At 43.2% G+C, this 22033-nt stretch overlaps 1 protein-coding gene across 1 annotated transcript in view; it reads left to right on the forward strand.

Annotated features, from left to right (window-relative positions):
* Positions 1-872: 872 nt before the first annotated feature.
* The window catches only part of RFTN1 (raftlin, lipid raft linker 1), an 89379-nt gene continuing 68218 nt past the window's right edge, over positions 873-22033 (forward strand). Inside the window, exons 1-2 of the mRNA XM_065752963.1 lie at positions 873-984; positions 10005-10160. Coding sequence (XP_065609035.1) covers positions 10016-10160 — 145 coding nt within the window. The 5' untranslated portion in view covers positions 873-984; positions 10005-10015. The remainder of the gene's footprint in view (positions 985-10004; positions 10161-22033) is intronic.

The following is a 22033-nucleotide window of genomic DNA, read 5'->3' on the forward strand; positions in this document are numbered from 1 at the left end:
GCTGGCCATCTCCTGGGCAAGTCTGCTGTGCAGTAGGACCTGGCCAAGCTCAAGTACCAGGCTAGGCACGGACTTGTTGCCATTCAACAGCCCTACGTCTCTGGGAAGGCTGTGGCATGCATCGAGGCTGGGGAGAGGCAGAGGGGCTGACTGTGTTTGTCTCGTTAAGGGGGCAGCTTTGAGGGGACTCCCAGCCTCACTGGGGGAGGGTGAAAGAGGATGGACACGTTGACAGGAGGGTTCAGGCACTGTGGATAAGGAAAGCTTTCCGCTGTGAGGGCAGCTGAGCAGAGTTGCAGATGGGGCGCAGAGGGGTTGTGCAGTTTGTGCCTGTGGAGGTTTCTTCAAGACCTGACGCAGTGAATCCCCGTGCTGTGCCCGAAGCCCTCCTGGGGTCCTTTCCTGCCGAACTGCTCTACGGCTCCACAGTTGCTAAAAGCGGCTGAGGAAGCGAGCCCGGCTCCGTCCCGAAGGAAGCCCCGAGGTGGGGCCCGTGGAGAAGGAGACGCCAACCCGGGGGCAGGGAGCGGTACGGGCGCGGGAGCGAGTGGCTTCCAGCCCCGGCCTGGAGGCGGAGCGCTCCCGCTTCGTGTCAGCGGGCTCGGCGAGGAGGTGGCGTGGGCGGGAAGCGCTGCCCCGCTCGGCGCGGCTCCGGCAGAGCGCGGGGCTCGCCCGGCGGCTCGGAGGAAGAGGAAGTGGCCGCGGCCCCAGGCAGAGGAGCTCGGGCTCGGAGCTCCCGGCCCCGCGAGGCGCCTCCCAGCGCCGTGCCGCGCGGCACAAACTTTTTCGCTGGGCGGAGGGGGCCGTGAGGCGGCGCGGCGCTGCCCGGCACCTCCCCGCCGAAGGGGAGCGGCCCCAGAGCACGGCGGGCGGGCGCAGGAGGAGGAGGAGGAGGAGGAAGCGCTGTCAGCGGGGCCGGCCGTCTCCGCCCGCCGGGCATCCATCGGTACCGCCGGGCTGCGCATCGCCCGCCGCCTGTCCCAGGTACCGCCTCGCACCCGCCTGGCGCGGCGGGGAAACTTTGGCGGGAGGTGCCGGGGGGGGGCAGCAGGGCAGGGCAGGACCGGCAGGGGGGCGGACGGGTCCGGGCTCCGCTCGCGTCTCGGTCGTGAAGTTTGGCGGAACCGGGGCCGGCCGCTTCTGGACGGGTTGCGGGCGGCAGGACGTCGCTCCCAGTGAAGCCGCGGCTCCGAGGGATCGCGGCGGGGGACGGCGAGCGTTTTGTGCCCGTTGCCGGGGCGGCACCTGGAACCGCGGGGCGGCGGCGCGTAGCTCGGGGCTGCCCGCGTTCGGCCCCCGCGGGGCTGTCGGCTCCGGAGCGCTGCGGTTCCCCGTCCCGCGGGGCGTGCAGTGACCGAGGTAGCCGCACCTGACGGGGCGGGCGCGTGCCGCTGCCGTTTTTATTCCCGTAGAAATGAATGATGCTGTTTGATTTCGTAGGAAGATAAGTAACGCTGTCGAGGCACGGCTGATGCCCGTGCTACGGCCGGAGACCTCCGTCCGTTTGCTTTTATGTTTTATCCTTGAGGAATCCGACCGGTTTCTGCTGTGGGCATTGAAAAATGGCGATAGCACTCTTCGCAGTACTAGCGGTCACGTTTGCGCGTTTAACTTCTCAAAAAGAAGCAGTTGCAGCATGAACAGTGATTTCAGGAGTCTAACTTAAACCTCAGGATAGCTGCGTTGGACCGAGGGGCTTTCCACCAGTGAGTAGCGGCATTTCCCTGCTCAGAGAGCAGGAGCTGGGCACGAAGCGAGCAGTGCCCAGGGGAACACCACACCGCAGTGCTTGTGATGTCTTATAGCACCGTGGCCTCAGAATCTCCAGGGGGAAGCTGAGCTCAGCGTGGGGATCCGTGACCCGTCAACAAATAAAAATCAAACTTGAGTCTGTAATCGAGAAATGATGCATTTGAAAAATCACATTAGCCTCTTACTTCATCCCCAACTGCACGTGAGATCCCGTGGCTTTACAGCTGGCTCTGTGCTTCTCTTTACCCACATCATCTTGCCAGGGCTGTGCTCTGTGGCTGACTGCCTCGGAACTGTGCACATGGGGCTCCCAGCTCTACACCTCTGTGTTCTGCTGGGGCTTTGCTCAGTGATCTCAGAGCAGTGTGCTCTGAGCATTGCTGTGTACATCTGTTCCTCTCTGTTTTCTGTGGGCTCAGAGAAGTGTGGGGTCAACTTCAAAGAAAGGCTGAGTTCGTACCTGGCATTCTGTGCATGCTTCTGTCAGGTCCATTTGGTCTTCAGTTCTTTAGGTAGTGTTTGCTGCTTTAGGTTCTTTCAGGTTTTTACAGTAGTTCCTTAGTTCTTGGCATCTCAGTAGCCTTCTGGCTTCATGTGAAAGCAGAATGAATGGTGCTTCAGGAGAAACGTTACCGGTTTGTTGTCCAGGAACGTCAACTCTTTTTTACTTTGAACAGAAATACCTTACCTGAAAGTGTTTTGCTGAAGTGGGTGCTGCCCTTTGAATCTCCTGCTGTACTGAGAAAGGGCATCATGATGCCACTGTCATGAGGTGATGCAAATAAGGTTAGGAGCATGTGTGGTTCTCCCCCTAACCTGCTGCTCTCAGTCTTCTCCCCAGAGCCAGCACAGCATTGTCTCACACCCCTGCTGGTTCCCGAGCCCTGCTTGCTCATCCTCTGGCCCACGTGCACACACAGGCACACCTGAAGCACTGTGTTTCCCCACAGAAGGTGTCCTGGTGTGAGGCAGCCCCTGTGTGTGGGCACTGCCTGCAGGCTGCAGGCCCAGGGCCAGAGCGGGGGAATGCGGTGCGTGCAGAGCTGCGTTGTGAACAACATCATAAAAGTGATCGCACCTAATAATACTTCGGTAAGATCTGTTACTGCTCTGGAGTGTTACTTGACACGCTGCGTGCCAGGAATGTGCTTTCTTTTCTACTTGTCAGGGTGGTCAGCTCTGACTCTGTGGAATCCATGCTTTTATTTATCTGTAGGTTATTTTGTTTTTGTCGTAAAGTTTCCTAATGCTTAGCAGGCTCAAGGCAAGACCAGCAATTGGCCAAACCCACCAAATTATGTCTTCCTGCTGCTTTCACAGTCACTTTCTCAGGGAGATGGTACTGAAGTCGATGCACTGATTTGTTTAACTCCAGCAGCTGAATCTGCACTGCCTCGTGACAGCTCTTTGAGAGCCCTGGTCTCAGACCCTCCTTCGGGTTTGAATTCTGCCTCCATCCAGCTGTGGGGCCTTTGGCCTAACTGGGCTCGACTTCTGTCACTTCTCACTTTTTGCTGCTTTTTCTTATCTGAGGCCATAGTTTCCTCTGCTGAGCTTTCTTTCTGTCCCTTGAAAGCCCTCTGCTTATTCCACCTTTCCTTCTTTATTAGGTAATTCATCTCACTGGATCTGGAAACCTTCGTACAAATTCTCTTGCCACTTCCTTGGGTTACGCATTCAGCAGATACCCGCATTGTGGTTCAAACATGTTCCAGACATCCCTTGTGCTCAAGTCCTCCAGCCTTTCATTCCTGTTCATCTCCCTAACGAGTTCCCTTCATTTTTGGGATTTGCCTTTTGAAACTGAAAACCTTAATTGCAGATTTACTTAGGCTGCTATGCCATTCAATTTAAATGAAATCAATCATAAAGAACAAATCTGGGATTATTCTTTCACCAACCTTTCTGTAAGCAGAGATTTACTTACCAACTGCAAGTGTAAATCCTGATACCACTGATAACTACATGGCAAAGAAACGGGTCAGCTACAACATACAGACAGGGATAGGACTGATATATACTATTTGATCTTTGTATTTTCAAAATAAAGTCTTTCAGAATCTTCCCAATTGCTTTGAAAACATTGGCTACTTAAACAGCTGTTCCCTTCCCACAAACAAAAATTGTTATGGCACGTATTGAGTATATGCTTACAGCATTACTCTTGAAAAAGGCAGTGCTCTTGAAAAAGGACTAGCTGGGGTTTATGTAGGTAAAAACTTCCCCTCTTTGTGATGTCATGCACAAAGCCTATGCCACGCTGAATGAGAGGGAAAACACAAGAGCATGGCAGTGCTCTGGGATCCTGTAAAGCACTGAGTGCTCTGTTCTCTCTTTGTTTATCTGCACACCCTGTTTGCCAGGTGTGGTGTTTCCAGTTCTCTGCTTCATTTATGATTCTCTGCTGATTATTTTTCTCCTCTTATTTGAAGTCTATTTCGTTGCTTTAATTTCCCTAGGAGAGGGGTTCACCCATCACTTGCAGGCTCTCCCAGGGGTTGTTTGGGGCTGAGTGGGGATGGAATGCCGTGGTGTTTTGCAGGCTGCAGAAGATGCGAGAATTAAATGACCACATGCCAGCAAGGGAACTGCGCTGAGCAGGGAGTGCTTATTGTTTAGAATGTGGAAAGGTCAGGATTGCAGAAGTGAGAGTTTAAGGAAATAAGTGCATCTCATTACTGCACAGCAAATGTGAAGTCCTGTAATTATTTGTAAAAGCCTTCTAGCATCCCTGTGAGGCAGCTGAGTGTTACCCGCAGAATGAAGAATCGGGATGAAAGGACTTAGCCAAAATTGGGAGAGAAAACCTATTAACACATGGCAGCTATCAGGTTTCCCAGCTGCTAAACTCACCAGTAAGGACACCGTGCTTCATAATGTGTGGAAGGAATTTCAGTAACTTATGATCTGTATTTAAAAAGTGATTAATTATTTATGGCGAGGCTTACAAAAGGAGGTCACGAGTTCTGGATGATAAACATTGAAAATATGGTAACGCAAGTGAGCTTCTACCCACTAATTGTGTTTAAACCCAAGCTGACAGTGGTGTAACCTGCCTGTACGGCGTACTTCCTTACGATGCCATATTAAAATGACCTTAAGTTTCAGGTGGATGTGTTGCAGATGTACTTTTATGAGACAGTATTTGAATGTGTGCTCTAATACACTATGCCAGGAGCTGACTCTGATGCTACGTGCGTTTAAAAGAATTGTTTAGGAACTTGTAGTGAATTGCCCCTGTAAGCAGTCATTCCGTAATGTTGATACAGTTGAAATCAACTGTTTAGCCAATATATACTTAGCTGATAAGCATCCCTTAATGAGCCTTGTAATCTATTCAAGCTTCCATTAGCCATGTGGTTCTGTTACGTCTCAGTGTAATTTTCATTATTATTCTTTGGAGATAAATTGTTACGGAGTTGTATGGAGGAGGGGCCCATAAATCAGGAAATTAGCTCTAGTTGTTCCCTCCTCCCCAAAACAAAGGGAGTTAAGAAAATGATGTAGAAGTCACTTTTTCTTCTCTTTGTGCCTTGAAAGGAACCTTGAGCCCTTAGTAGAAAAATGAATTGTTAGCTGTGTGGCATTGTTCTGTACTTGGTGTTGTGCTCTGGTGGCTCTGAACTTGCTGTGTGTGTTTCATCTGTTTGGAATATGGGCTGGGGAGGTGAGAAGGCAAAGCCCAGCTGCTGGAAGTGCTTTAGCAAAGCTTAGGTGCCGAGGTGAGGAGCTGAAAGCTTGGCAGATGTCTAGAAGAGCTATACAAATTCCTATATTTTATTCAAGGTATGCTCATTGTCCTGGATTATGGAGGAGCTTAAAAAATGGAAATTGTTTTCTTTTCTGCTGACTGGAGAAATCTTGTAACTGTTTGACAACTGTTTTTTTCATGATAGAAGTACCAATTTCAATAACACTTAAACTGGGAAGCGCTATTCAGAGGTATGTCAATGTTTGCCATGCTGGAGGCATTTTTCTGTTCTCCCAGTTCCCCCCAGAGCAGCTCTACTCCTAAAACACATGGTGAAGGACAGTGACCAGGAGTAGGTGGCAGCAGGAAGCTCATCCCCTGGCTTCCATTTGGGAATTCTCCGGACTGATACGCACAAAGTACAGGTTAATTTCTGACCTCGGTTTGCGGAAGAAAGAAGATCTTTCCCTGACTCCAATGGGGCACTGGCTGGCATTCAGGAGACAGTTTGCCATGAGTTGACCATAGGCTTTGCTGTGTTTCTGCAACTCATCATCACAGCTTCCACTTCTGCTGTTTTACAAAAATGGAAATGAGATATGAACTTAACAAAAAAATCTGTTTCTTGATTCGGGTTTCAGTTCTAGTTTATCATGTGCCTGAACATAAAAATAGTTTCAGAGATTGACAAGACAGTAGAGTACAAGTAAGGTTAATTCACAGGGAAAAAGAGAGTCTGCTGATGGGATTGGTTTTTCCAGCACTTGTACCTGCAAGAGCCTGTAACTAAATCTCCATTTTAGCAGTTAACAATCTTTATTAGATACTACATTTACTATCACTCAGGGTTCTTCTTTTAAGCATTGAACTAGTGAGCTGATAAATGAGTTTTTAAATAAACATGATGAGAAAATTTCTCTTTAGAACCTTCTAAAGAACAGAAATATCTGACAGTTTTGCAGTGTTCCTGAAGAATCATTTTCAGATTTACTGTACTGAAAAGTGAATGTTATTCAGTTATCATATTTGGCTTTAGTACTGAATAAAAGATGTAGAATTCACAAGCAGGTGGAGAAAGCCAGGATAAATATATGTGGTGTAGTATCTTTAAGCATCCCTGATAGCAAAACAAAAGAGCTATTGAAGAAGGGGCTGAAGTGGGTTGAGATTACTTTGAAAGCATGAATGATAAAACGTTTTGTACTGCACTCCTCAGTTATATAAATGTAGAAAATTAAGGAATAATGTCCCGCTGACAGCAAAATTTCTGCCTAAAACCCAAAGAGATGTTTTCAGACTTGAGGATGGAACAACTGAGCAGGAGTGGCATTGCTGCAGAGGGAGGAAAGGAGCTGAAAGGTGGCAGCACAAGCACTGAGGGAAAGCACTGAGCGGAATTTGGTGATTCAGGTTGTATGTCCTACATGTACCCTCAGTATGCTTTGGAAAACTTCAAGTATTTATACATCTCTGTGTTATCTTTTAATAGACTCCTGTGTCAAAGTAGGTACTTTTATTTTTTAAGATTTTCTACTGCAGCAGCACTTGAATCATAATTACTGTGGAAAAGATGGCGATGCTGCGAAACTTACTTTCTTCTACTAAAATACCATTTTGATTTGAATGCAGACATCCTTTCCCTCATACTTTGTTTGATTTAGTGACATTATTTTGTTTGGAAAGAACGGTGGGAATTATTTCTCTTCAGTGACCTTAATGGGTGCTTTAGCTGGGCAGTGGGAAGGCGGCAGGCCGTGATTCTGGTGAGCCCCTCCAAGGGGCGGTGCAGGTGGACAGCTTTTCTCAAAGCAGCAGTGTTCTGAAACAGGTTTGGCGGAGAAGTGCAGCAGAGTGCCTGCAGCTGACACCAGCCCAACAGCCTTGGATTGCCTATCACTTTAACCCCAGTTTGAGAAAGAATGCAAAACTCTCCGTGATACAAAACACTGCATCCCCGAGGTCTCCTTCTGCAGCCGCTGCTGTCTGAGGAATCCTGTGGGTTTGTGCAACTAGTGTTTGCAAACTCTGCTGTTCAGTGAGTGACCTCTGAAACAGAACTTTTTCCTTACGAAATTCAGTACCATCTGCTTACCACGTGGAAGAGCTGCGGGGCTGGCACTGATCTTTGGAGAATTCACAGATTCATAGAATGGTTTGAGTTGCAAGGGATCATCCAGCAGTACCTCCAGCTCCTTTTCAGCAGAGCTGTGCTCTACTTATCCTGCACTGATAGAGTTGCTGACGCTTACTGCTAACTCAGTTCCCCACGCTGCGAAATGCCACGTTATTTATTTATACTCATGTTGTGCTTTGGCTTTTATAATTTTTTTCCTTCCTCTTTTGTTTTTGTGAAGTCATCTTTCTGAAGAAGTGCAAAGGTCCATTACAGCCTATGAAGATACTCATAGTGTGTCACTAGACGCATTAATTACAACAGACATTTATGTATGAAAATAATGTTTTAGACTTGTGCTGGTCATATTGCATATGGAAAAGAAAGAAGCGGCTGCGTATATGAAGAATAACCATTTTCTAACAGAAAATATTGTTATTGAAAAAAAAATCATCAGTCAAAAATAAGAGGACACTATGACTTGAGGAGCAGTGGAAGATCCTGAACTTTTTTAATGTTAAATTTACAAACCAAGTTTTCAATTTTCAGATCCAGCTTTCAATTACAGAAGATTTTAAAATGCATTTCTGCCAAAATAATGAGGGAACGTTGTTTTCTGTTGGATGAATCCCAAAATATTTAAAGTTCAGGAACAGATAAGATGTATCCATTTTTCTTGGTGCTAGAGGTCATGTTAGCAAATGTTCTTCATGCTTTCAGTTGATTGAATGCTTGTTTTCCGTGGTATTTTTTAAGGGCTGATGCGTTGGTCAGTCTGATTCTGTTATCTTTATTGGTGACTTTGTTATGAGATGCAGGCCGTGTATGGAATCTGCTGATGGTGCGAAGCCAGGCGGCTTTGCCAATAGCAAAAGGAATCCCAGCTCTGGGTGCAGGAGGGGTTGGACAGAATGGTGGGCTGCGGGAGTGGAGAGTAACAGGGAATGAGTGGAGATCTGTTACAGACTGGGTGCTCTTCAGTTAGCTGTGTTGGATACAAATGAGGATAAATGGGTTCCTTGGCTAATGGGAAGATGGCAGCAAACTGTGCTTCTGATTCAGCTGTGAAAAACACTAATGTGATTTTAGGCACAGCGAGCATGTTATTTGCAATAGAGACATGGAAGCGTTAATGCTGCTTTAAGGGGCATTGTTAGGCTCTCATTTTGAGCATATGGTCACCTGCGTTCAAATAGAGACATGAGTAATGATGCACGTGAGCTGGCGAGATGCTGAAGGGAACAGTGAGACTCACATAGATGGCTGGATGGGTTTGTGCTGGCAATTTGATGAAAATTGCTAACTGAATGGGGGATGAAGCTCTGACACATATGTAGAAGTACACCTTTGGAGATGGGGAGCCTGAGCTGGTTTTTCATTCTCTGCTTCATATTTATGAATTATTTGCCACAGTAAAGGCACTCCTGGATTGTGATAGAGGCTTTTCAGGTGGTGGTTGTACCCTAACCTGAAGCAGTAGTTCTTCACAGGCAGAGGACAGGATGTTTAGTGGGTTGTGATGAAAACCTAGGTGCATGGCTGGTATGTCTTATCTCCTTGTATTACCAACTGCTTTAGGTCCTTTGCCTTGGTCACAGCAGTGTCACTGAAGAGGAATGAGAGAATTTAGTTTCATCCTATAGCGTGGGGTGTGATTTGCTGCCTACAATCACCTACATATTTTCACCAAGCTGTTCTTCCATTTGTTCACACTCAGATGAGCCACAATAAAGCAGGATGTTAAGAAACCTTCAAGGGGTAGCCAAAATGGTTGTCAGGAGTCATCCTCTACAATGTTATAGACTGGCTGCTTATTAAAGAAAACCAGATTTATCTAGTTTGGTTCAGTTGTCATGTACCTCTTCTGTTTTAAAGAAGATTTCTATAAAAGCCATTATTTCCTGTGCCTAAACTGAAAAAACAAGGTGGAAGGAAATGAGGTAGTTTCCTCAATGCTGGTTTCTCTGCAGACCTGCTTTTTTGGTTGAATGAAAAATCTCAGTGTTCATTTGAATATTACAGAGGTTTGTGTAAAAGACAAAAGTACTATATCCTTGCATAGTGTGTGCTTATATAAAAATGGTTGTTAGGTTATTAGTCTATATATTAGCAAATTAACTTGCACTTTCAGCCACTTTCTATAACAGATTATGTATCTACCAAAGTGTATGATTGCATACCTTTGAAAGATACAAAATACATGCATTAAGCCATCAGTTTTACATTAAAATAATTGCATGTCCAGGGCTTGATATAATTGGTATATATTTCAACTATTTTCTGAACGTTTATTTAATTATACTATTGCATTTATTTTGTAGGTAGCTTGTGTTTAAAAACAAAAATCACCCATGTGTTATATTATGGGGAATGAAACTGGAAAGGTGGAAAACCCAAATGAATATTTAGTCCTTTTCCTTTTTCCTTCTCCTTGCCTGCTTGTATCAGGATCTGCTGAAATGGGTTGTGGGTTGAACAAACTAGAGAAGCATGATGAAAAACGGCCTGGTAACATCTATTCAACGTTGAAGAGGCCCCAAGTAGAAACCAAGATAGATGTCAGTTATGAATATCGATTCCTGGACTTCACAACTCTAAATGATGGTAAGTACACAGTACTTTCCTTTAGATATTTTGCTGTTCAGAATGGCAAGTTGATTGCTTTATACTGGTTTTAGAATAGAATGTGTAATAATTAAGTTTCTAAAATGTCCTTTAGTTTAAGTAAATGCCTTCTCTCCAGTCATGTTTGTGCCCAGAACTCTTCCTGAGAATTTTCTGTGAATTTTTAGCCATAAATTTATTTGTAGGTTCTCAGATTTTAGATTCTTTTTACCCATGTGCTGCTGTTTTTTTTTTTTTTTTTTTTTTTCTGTGTTACCCTAAGGATGTATTCTCATTTTCTCGAATTTGCATTTTATCCAAGTTTCATATGGTAAAGTGATTCAAGTCTGGTATGTTATATACTTATTGCTCTTTTTTTTCCTGCTCCCTGTGCTCTCTCAGGAGTATTCTGAGAGGTTGAAGTTGGTGTTTTCAGTTTTGCAAACTTTATCTTCAATAACTCTTACGTGGTTATGAGCACCTGTAGGTACATTCATATGGCTGGAAACAGTATGACAAGAGGCACTTAAGATCTAGAACATGGAAGGAATAATGGTCCAGTCCATTTTTACCTTTTTTTGAGATCTGAAGTAGTTCACTTTAATTTGTATGACAATCTGCAGATATTTCATTTCTTTCATTGCTGATTGACATCAAGCATCTCTGCCAGTATTGCTCACACTATCGCCTGTGCCCTCTTTCACTTCAAAATTAGCCTGTTCTGCAAGCAATTACTCCTCACACCATTTGGAAATCTGAAGCTTGAGCAGAAGGCTGGGACCTGCTTTTTGCTATATATAAACCAACACAGTACCAAAATCTGTTACAGCCAGCTGGCTGGATGCCATGTAGAGCCTCTGTGCTTTGCCCTGCACTGTGCTGCTACTTCATGTTTTGCAAGTCAGGTCCAGGGAAAAGGTGATGGTAAGTCTCTTTCTGTGCGAGACAAAGAGTTGCTAGCACATTGTTTTGTGTGCCACCTCACACTGCAGTTCAGCACGTTCAACCCAGGGTTTGTTGTCTTCCAGAACTTGTTTGTGAGTGGGCTTGTGTTTGGAAAAGCTGGAGGTGTGGAGTAGGTGTTTGGACAGGAGTGTGATTTTGTAGGCAGTGTGAGAACAGAGAAATTTGTTTTTGCAGACTTTTCTTTGTGCCTGTCTTTCATTCTTTCAGATTCTTCCATTTGCTGTGACTCTAACTGGAATGCACTGCTGTTACTGAGAACACAAAACTGAATTTGTCTTATTTATTTATTTATTTATTTATCGTGTTTGTGTTTCAATTGTTTCCACATTTGTTTGTTTTTATTTCTCAGTGAACAGTCTTGAGTTTCTGTTGATAGTTTGAGATTTTTTTACTGAGACGGACTTAGTGAAAATTTAACTCTGGGGACTTTTCTGTGACACTCATCACAGCTCTGCATGAGTGCCTCACAAACTTTCATGTGCACGTCCTCCTGGTTCCTCGTGGTGTATGTGGCTGCGTGCTGAGGACCCAGCCATGTGACTTCCCCGAGGCACAGAGTGAAGAATTAAAGCCAGACTTTGTAAGTCAAGTGGATAAGTTTGATGTAAAGTGCAGTTGTAGGTTTTTCTTGCTCACCTTAGATTTTAGGAGACATTGTTTTAAGGAAACTGTGACTAGAAGTACTTTCATCAAATTCTTTGTCATTCTAGAGAGAATAAGCTATTTGGCTCTTACTGAGTTCTGACTTGGCATGTTGTATCCCCCGTTGCCCTGGTCTCTGAAGATGTCAGCAGAATAGGAGGAGGTAGAGCTGCGGTTCTGCTCTGTTTCCTCAGTGTTGCCCATGGCTGCGTGCTCTGGGGATGGGCAGGATGACAGCCCTCAGCTGTGCAGCTCCCCCTGCTCATGTCAGCTGTACAAAGGCTCATGTCCCACTGCACAGTATTAGGATGTTTTTCTCAGTATTGAGAGAGTGGCTGGTTCCTTTATATTTTTGCTCAGAAGTAACCTCTGCAGATGACCAAAGATAATCCTGAATGTTTCACCCATGCCTGTGCGGATTCAGGTGTTTCTGAAAACAAATTGCTCTCAGCTGTACGAAAAGAGCATTTGGATTGTGAAAGCTGTCTTCTGTGAATCTACATTAGTCCTTTCAGTGCGTATATACCCTGACATCATATTTTCCACAGGTTTTCTGCTTCACTTGGTTTTTAGAATAAGCCCTGCTGAATTATGAGTGGCTGTGTAGCATTTTACTGTGTTGTTACTCTAGCCTTACTTAGCACTGTAGTGGGTCTGGCTCTGAAGAGAGTTACTCATTTATCTGAGTCTTTCCTGTTATGCTTACTGCTCTGATACTTATATATCTCTTGCAATAATTTAATCTGAATGGGGAGAATGTTTCATCTGTCCTAACTGCAGTTCAATAGGAAGTGAAGTGAATGTGAGTTTTCTGTTCTTGTAAGTGGGGAGATGCAGCTCCTCTCTCACCTTCTGTAATCTCAGTGAACTCCTTAACTTACGAATCTGGCAGAAGACTGTACAGATGTGTTTGGTTATCTTCTCTTAGATCAGCATTCTGTGGAAGAGTCTGACAGATACTGGAGTTGGTGTAAGTGTGGAGTGTGGACAGCCAGGAAATGATGGGACCTTTAAATCAGCTTGTACTGTCGTGCACTCATTCCATTAGCATCACTGCTGAGAGCAGGGATAAAGTACCATCCTGCTGGTCATTTCTCTGCTGTTAGCCAGAAACTCACCTTTTCTTGCTGTCTGTGGTTACATGTTGCCTTCTGACACGTACAGCTGAAGGGAATTGAGAAAAGATGCTCCTTTGTTATACATTATACATTTTTATTCACTTCCAGTCTTGAGCCTTGCTTTATGGTGTAGCAGATGTCCATTGGAAAATAGTATTTCATATCTTAAGCACTGTATAAATCACACATGCAAGCATAATGCTGAATTAAGGTTGCAAGACTGACCTCTCCCAGCGTTAGGGGGTTGACCTACTAAAAAGTAAAGTGTCCAGAGAAAGACTTGCCAAGAACTCATGGGTTTCCACCACGTGCCACAATACTGGTACTCTTTATGATTTGTCAGAACAAAACCCTTAGATGTGACAAATTGCTTGATAAGATGTGGTTCTAGTAGGGTTTCCACTCCCTGCAAATGAGTGCTGGAGGAACGAGGAGCACTTTGTGAAGGTGTCTTGAGAGCCTTGAGGAGGGTGTGCTGCTTTTCTCATGTTTGCTTTGTGGTGTCTGCTAAGCAGTCTTCCCTTTCATGCTGTTCCCTGGGTCATGTTGAGGGATGCTGCTCTGGTGGTGGCATGTCACAGCTGCAGGCAAGCCCTCCCAGGTGCTGTGTGCTTTGAGCTCAACTTGCTCTCCTTTGCTCTGTCTTCAGGTTGAATGTTCTCAAGCTCCCTGCTGGCCAAATGTTGCTTTAGAGTAGCTCAGCTGGATGCCTTCTCTCTGGTGTTGAGATGACACAATTGCTAAGTGGCAATAATTGGATTTTAGAACAATAAAGAATTTGATGGAAGTAAAAGACGGTAACGTTAGGTTAATATTCCAGCAAAACCTTTTGCCACAAAGCCAGAAGTGACAAATAAGTGTCTTTGTGTGTATGCCTCAGACTTTTACTGGAAAAAAATACAAAAAAATTGTATAACCCCTGTAACTTTAAATAATAATAATAATAATAGTATGTTGTTTATTTTGTATTTCTCTCTGTAAAAGAAAAAGAAGTGATTAGTGATCATCTTATGGCTTACATCTCCAAGGGGCCATGCATTTCTGTTTTACTGGAAGTAGGAGGTAAATGGAGCAGGTGAGGGCAAATGCTAACAAATGGGATAACATTGATCGTTCAGATTGTTATTTGATTTGAAAGAGGAATGTTTAAATAATCTATGCTCCTGCCCTGTTCTGACCTAATCTACCAAGTTTAGAGAAATTCACTTGGACTGACAGATCGCACAGAAACTGGGCAGTGCCTCTTCTTTGTCTTTTGTTTCCTTTCTTCTACCTCTTTTCAGTTATGATGACCTACCAAGAGAAGCAAGGAATCTGAGGCATTTATCTCTTCCCTTCTCCTCCGATTACTGTAGAGGGTTTTTGTTTGTTTAACTGACTTGATTGGAACATCTTTATTTTATTTTATTTTGCTTTGCTTTAGATTCCTATAGTAATTCATTGGCCTGATGAGTTTTGACAGTGTTTGGCCTCGAATAAAGTTGGCATGAAACATACGCAAGCCGTGCAATGAGAATGAAATGGGGATATAAATTTTTTTTAAACGGGGAAAGGCTACACTCTGAACAAGCCATTTGTGCTATAAAACCACTAAAATCCAGATGTTTTGACTGATGGAATGAATAATAACACTACTTCACATGTCCCAGAGAAGTTCTGAAGACATAATGTGAATACAAGGGCATATGGTTTTTATCCTTATTGTCAGTAATTTATCTCTCAAGTGGGGAAAAAAAATCAAAGTGACAATTACTGCAAAAAAAGTAAGATTATTAGTTATATTTCAGCATTTCCACTCTATTTTTTTGCTGAAGTGTTGTTGCCCAAGGGCTGCATTGTCAAGCCAAAACATTATGATCTGAGGCATTTTTATACGTATGTGTATACATTTTTGTACGTACATATATGCATATATATAATGTTTATATATATGAATTTGAAAGTTTGTCTACGTTTCCCATTCTGGTAGGCTTTTGGATATTATGCAGCAATGTTTAGGGGCAGATTTGCTACTCAAAAAAAATTTGTTATGGTTGTGTTATGATTGGTATGGCTGGGCTTTGTTTGATTAGGGTTGTGTTTTTTTCTCTAATGAAGGTGCATGTAATGTGTTAGTGAACATTGAGGAAAAAAACATAATGGTATTGGAGTAAAAAATTAAAGAGGCAATCAGGTATGGACATACTCTTAATTTAGGATCACATTTTGGTTGTGTGTAGTATGGTTAAATTAGTCAGAAAAAAAAACTGAAGGGAAAAATATAATTATAGCTTTAAATGGTGGAAAGTGTGTAAGTTGGGGGTAAGGATGGCATTTTTCCCTCAGAATTTGTATGCGTTTTCCTGCATTTATCCACAGGCAAGTCTGCTTGCTATAGAACACCATATTTGTTATTTACATCAGTGCTTATCATCTCTTCCTATTGGTAATTTTTTATATTAAATTAAGTAGCTATTTGTGCATTGTTTCTGTTTTCTGTTTCTCTTCATCATTCATTTGAGAGCAGGAGAAAAAGAATAAAAACCCCAAACCCTTCTCTGAGCAAGCAACTCTATCTCTGAAAAAGGACCCAGTGTTTGCAGGTGTTTTTATTTGATTTAAGACAAGTAAGAGCAATTGTTTCCCCATTGGCGAATTTATTCAATTTCCTGTTTTCAATTTTGTAAGCAAAGGAACATAAATGAAATTAGCATTCCAGTTTTGTATTTCCAGTTGCCCAGGTTTGTTACCGTCATTTTGTCCTCAGGAGTGATGAAATAAAATTAGCAAGGCAAGATGTTGCTAGGTTTTTAATGTGATGTGATAGCTTGAACCAGACTGCATATAGATCACACACCGCAGACTAAAACATTGTTTGAGAGATGAATAGCATATTAAGAGCAGTAAGACGATGAGCAAAAAAGGCCAATGAACTTCTGTGTAGTTCAGATTCTGCTAATGCTTCCCTTTCATTTCAGCTTGGTCCATGTGCAGATCCCATTCCACTTAGTTTGACTGTATGTACATGAAAATATGTACATGATAAAGAGAATTGGCACAAGGACTTTGCAAGGTCTGGTCTTCAGTCCCCTCCATTAATGCAAACAGGAGGAAATTATATATTTTTTTGGCTTCTCTAACGTGTGCACGTATTTTCTTTCAAGGGAATTGCAGTCTGTAACATGTAACCTTTCTGGACTTGCCACCGTAAGTCACAGCAAAATGAAATGTTTGTGCTGGTAGCAGTTTATAAAACTTGCTGGTATGTCTTGGGAAACTTGCAGTTTGACATAAAGGGAGCATTCCATATGTTAAGAGTTTTAATAAATGTAATGAACTGCAACGTAAATGTAATTGCTTATGGAGTTGTTGGGAATAACTTGAACCTTTTCATTACTGTTTTCTTTTAACTAAAGTTCCATACCTTGAGTAAAATCTGTAAGACACATTCCAGTTCCTAAATAAAGGTTTGCTTTCAATAAGTTATATTTAACTTTGTTATGGTAGAATATTATGCACGTGTTATTGAGGTACAGATACAGATATGCTTTTGTGTACGTAAAATATACAGACCTGCATGTATTGTGTATGCATTTATTGAGAAGGGTAATACATATGGATATGAACATGCAATCTTGTTAGGTCTTGGTTTATGACTGTACCTAATTCTGTTTCATGCCACAACAGAAAGTAGGAAGGGCTTTATCAAAAGGCAGAATACAGACTCGGAGAATCATCAGCATTGGAAAAGACCACTAAGGTCATCTAGTCCAACCATCATCAAACCAATACGACCATGCCCATTAAACCGTGTCCCTGTATGATGAGTGTGACTGAACTGGGAATATATAGTGTTCAATCCAGTCCTCTAGCTGCTGGATTGTGGTCTTAAAAGCACCCATTCTCACAGAATCTGGAGCAAGAAGCTGATCAGTATTGTGCGATCATAGAAATGTTTGAGTTGGAAGGAACTCTTAGAGGTCTACTAGTCTAACCTCAGAGCCCCATCCAGTCTGGCCTCTAATGTCTCCTGGAACAGGACATTCACCGCCACTTTGGTTAAACCTGTTCCAGTGCCTCACCACCCGTATTGTAAATAATGCCTTCCTTATATCCAGTCTAAATCTCCCATCCTTTAGTTTGAAAACATTTTCCCCTGTTCTGTCACAACAGACTCTGCTGAAGAGACTGTCCTCCTCTTTAGATCTGAAAGGCTGATCTTATGTCTCCCTAGAGCCTTCTCTTCTCCAGGCCTAACAGTCTCAGCTCTCTCAGCCTGTCCTCATTAAGGAGGTGTTCTATCCCTTGGATAGTTTTTGTGGCCCCCCTCTGAATGTGCTCCAACACATCCGTGTCTCTCCTGTGCTAAGGACTCCACATCTGGACATGGTATTCCAGGAGAGGCCTCACCAGTGCTTAGCAAAGGGGCAGGATTATCTGCCTTGCCTTGTTTGCTACACTTGGTTTGATGCAGCCCAGGATACAATTAGCTCTCTGGGCTGTGAGGGCATATTGCTGGCTCATGTCCAGTTGCCATTCACCAGTACCCCCAGGTCCTTTTTGGCAGGGGTGTTCTTTATCCTCACATCCCCCAGCGTGTACTGATAGTGGGGGTTACCATGACCCAGGTGCAGGATCTTGCATTTGGATTTCTTCAGTATGGTGATCAGTATTTTGGAGATTGTGATTAGAAAAAAAGACTATTATATATGCTTCTCTGGAATCTCATCCACCTTATCATCAACCTTACCACTCCACCTAGCCATGGAGTGGTTGCTTTCTGTACTTGGATTCTGCACATTTAGCTGGGCAGTTGGTGTGGGCAAATGCAAAACGAAGGAAGGAAGGAAGGAATATCTGTAAGATGTTTTCTATTCGTGTGCGTTCCAGTGTGAAAAAAACATGGGTGCTGAAATAGCCATGTTTGTGTTGACTTACCTAGTCTGTATCTGTACTTAGATGTAAAAATTGGTAGCTACGGTACTCCGTTCTTCAGTGCAGCTGTTGATTGTATCTACTCTGCTAGCTGAAGCTTCTTAATGTAATTACTGATACATACCATACGTCAAACGTAAATGAATGTTAATTGTAATTTACTCACATAATGGAAAAATGCTGCAGATCTATTTAAAAAGAGCTCTGAACTTCCAAGAAACTTTTCCATCCTAGCAGCAGCTAAGGAATTGCACGTGACTGTTCTGAGTGGTCTTGTCTTTTCTTTTGCCTCTGGCTTTGCTCATTTTTCCAGTCTTCATGTGTTTTTCATCTCCTGATGCTGCTCAAGAGCCAAGGAGCCAGATTTGGCAGTCTGCAAGGCTGGTAGACAGGCGTTTCTGGTTGAGTGACGAAATGCTTCAAGTCAGAGGAGCCTAATACTTTTTTTCTCAGAAACAAAACTTCCCCTGTGTTTAACTGGAACAGGAGATCACACAGTGACTTGTAACTTTAAATAGTAAATGTTTCATGGCTTTATTATGGGAGAGAAGTGATTAGGCATGATCACTACAGAAACTTGTTTAGTCTTTGTATGACTTGTTACTACAAATTCTTTGACATCAGCAAGATATACATGATATTCAAAATCTGTGTCATATTTTAATTTTAATGGAGTTGTTAGTGATTTACTTTGTAAATAAGCGTTGCTATTTTTCTAAAATCTCATGCAAATGAATGGTTTGGAATTGTTAATCCTGAGTGAAGTATACCTCTTTGAGAGAAAACAAGAACTGCTGGTGTCAGCTGTTCTTTACCTTGAGAAGTCACTGTTCTTAATTGTACTGAAAAGAAAATGCTGAGCAGATGTACTTTGATTGTGATGAGGGGTTGTTTCTGTTTGCATTCATTTTTCTAATTTCCTATTTTAAGAATAAAGACTCTGTATTGTCATGGAGACTGTGGACATTCAGCTATTTCACATTACCTTTTTTCTTGGTGTGTCTGCATGGCTCAGCACTTGTCAGTGTCTGACTGCATATCTTCATCTAGTACTGTGGTGCTAAGGGAGTCTACTGCCAGACCGGGGCAGTCGCTTCTTAAAATGCTTAATAGCATTTTGAGGATTTTTCTGTGGATGAGAGACAGTATGCTCCTGTAAGTGGGACATCCCACTACATGTGCCTCAAAGCAGTCTGAAGGAAAGGTGTCTGACAAATGTCTGCTTTTCAGCTTGCAAGCCCTTCTTCTGAGGCAGGTGCCATTTTGTCTCCATGTTTTCTTCATGCAGATGACAGCATCTTGTCATTGTCTCTGTCAGTGATGCTTGTAAAGAGATTTCACGTGCAGAAGCCAGATTAATTTCTGTTGTTACTTCTCTTCCTGGTTCATTTCTGTTCCTGCTTTTTCACATGTGCTGCCAGACATTTTTTTCCCACTGGCCAAAGGTGGAGTTGGTGATGGAGCAGTAGGCTTTCTCCTGCAGCTCTGGCAGCACGCACCAGATGAGTTGACTCTGTCCTTCACTTCTGTTGTCTGAGAAGAAAGACATGGGCTGTTCTCTTTACTTTCTTGAGTTTTCATTCCTGTGTGAGCTTTGCCCTTCATCTGCTGGAGGGCATGAGTATGGGACACGAGGTTGATGTGATAGGGCTGGTTGATGTGATAGGGCTCATTGTTGGCTCTCTGCACTGAGACTGGTTTGTTGGGTCAGAACTTGCTGTTGTTCAAAGCTACTGCCATGACTTCACCATCTCTGGTGGTGATGTTCAAACCTGCTGTCATAGGTGTCAGAGGTATGGCTGTAACCCTGTGTAGTCTTAAGATTGTAGTACCTACTGGCCTGTGGTCTGTGGCTAACCAGCTTGGGGAGGGAAGGCACATCTGTAGCATCCAGTGCTATCCTCCAGATTCTCCCTTTTCATAGATGCACAGCAGAGCTGAGTGTCTAGTGGTGAGGAGACTGACTCACTGTTTACAGATGCCTTTGACTGCTATCTCAGTGGCCCTCAGAAAACCTCACAGTTTAGTGATTGGGAATGAGTTAGGGAAATACATAGCTGAAAAGTAGCTGCAGTATATTATACAGGAGAAAGAATGAGTGAGGATGCATATGCTTTTGCCCTGCTGTTCAGAAAAATGATAAGAGAGAACATATGAAGGGAAGAGTGAAAAAATCTGTCCTATTTCCCGGGCTTGGAGAGGAGACACTTAGAAGAGTGTGGGAAGCAATGCTGACAGATCGAGTTCTGCAGGATAGAGAGCAGTGCTCCCCTATTCTCAACAAGGTAGCATGTGTCTCTCCCTGGCAAGCATCTGTCCCTTCCATGCTACCCTTTGCAGATTGCCAGTCCTCTTCTTAAGCTTTTGGCTGTGGCACTCTGTTCAGAGCAGGGCCATGCCCTGTCAGCTGCTTGACAGACTGTGTGCTTCTTTGCTCAGCTCATGTACCTGCTCCAGAACATCTTTATAGCCAGAATCCTTTAATCCTAGAAACTGCTTCTGTCCTCTTTCTTGGGAAAATACAGCAACCAAAACCTATGGCAACCTTGTGATGGTCTTACACATGCCTAGCCCAGGCTCCCTGCTGTAGTTTTCCTACTGCTGCACCACACGCAGCAGTTTGGGAGGTTGGTAGCCTTAGGCTCCTCCACTGAAAGAGGTGAGTGGAAGGTACACCTGCAACTACAGAAGAATGGATCAACAAAAGAGTTTGAGCAACACCTTCACCAGGTAACAGTAATGTTGGAGAAGGCCAATATGGCTCAAAAGTTATAATTAATATTATAGTTAATAAATACTAGAATTATATTATGGTTAATAATCAAATGAAGGAAACTGGAATCCAGGACTTCTGGACAGTGACGAAGAGAAAGGGTGATGACGTGCTGCGGTGGCCTACAACAGAAACATTCATAAGTGGACTGGCGTGTTCAGAGGATTGTCTAGACTGAAAAACCACCAGCAGGGCCCAGTTTAGGCATGATAGGATTATGTTGTGTCTGCTGAAATGGGGAGTAAAAGCAAGTCAGTACCCAACATACTGTAAATGAAGGTGAGCCTCACATCTCTTTCTGTCAGGAAGTTGAAGAGGACTTTACGTGACAGTTAGGCCTCTTGTACCTAGAGGCATTCATCATGTTGGCAACTCCAGATAATGTCACTGAATTAGATCATGGCTGAGAAGCTTTGGGTTTCCCTTGGTAGAGGCTGACAAGCAGTGTTGTTTCCTTTATGCCCCGAGTGCACTGTGCTGGATCTTCTGAATGACAGGTGTCATTCTGAAGAAAGGACAGCAGGAAGAAAGGTTGTGTTGTGAAATGTAAGGTGGTAAAAAAGGTGTCAAGGTGTTCAGAAAGGAGGGGGCATCAAGGGGAAATAGAGCAGATAAAATAGGGAAAGAATATTGAAAGACGTGAAGCTGAACACATGAACTGCAAATCCTTGAGGGTGATGGGTGACAGTGAAAATGGAGGGACAGATTTCATTTGATTTGTTTAAGTAACAAGAGAAGATGTGATGTTGCATAGGTTTTCAGTTTTGAGAGTCTTCTGTTGCTGGAGATCTGCCTTCATGTTGAGCGAATACAAGTGAAATCCAGTGAGGGAGTGTAGTTGTTATCTTGCTGTTGCTCCTGCATGATAAGACCCCATAGATCTGTATGCATGCACGTGGTCTTGTACTGAAGAAGACAACCTGTGTTTCTGGGTTCAGACCCTGTTTGGATCTTGTTTTGTTTTGTTTTTAATTCTGAAAATGTTATGAAAAATCCCTGAATGTATTAGTCGTTTTATTACCAAACAGTGAAAAGTTACTTTAAACCTTAACGTGGCATAATTTCTAGAGAAGTTCAGCGTTCAATTTATATTTTGTCTGTAGGATAACCTGATAACATTTTGATTGTTTAAATCAATTGCATCAGTTGTACATAGAAGTCGCAGAATTTCTCATTTTCTTTGTTGAGTTCTGTAAATAGGTAAAATTGTTGCTTTAGCAACAAGCATAATTGTGACTACAGTTTGAATTAAGGTTATGAATATTGCACTCAGCAAAATAATGTAGCTTGCAGACTTGAATAATTGCATTTCAAGTGCTAATTGTACCTGAAGCTTGCCTTCTTAGGCATTTCCACGGATTGTGTGTGAATGCCTGACCTGCATTTTCTTTACCTTGACTTCCTATAGAGAAAATATCCATGGTAATTATTATCTACATAAAACCATCGTTTCTCTTTTG

The sequence above is a fragment of the Cyrtonyx montezumae genome, unplaced genomic scaffold, assembly GCF_038088225.1.
Source record: "Cyrtonyx montezumae isolate F1298 unplaced genomic scaffold, pur_monq_1.0 scaffold_8, whole genome shotgun sequence".
NCBI lineage: Eukaryota > Metazoa > Chordata > Aves > Galliformes > Odontophoridae > Cyrtonyx > Cyrtonyx montezumae.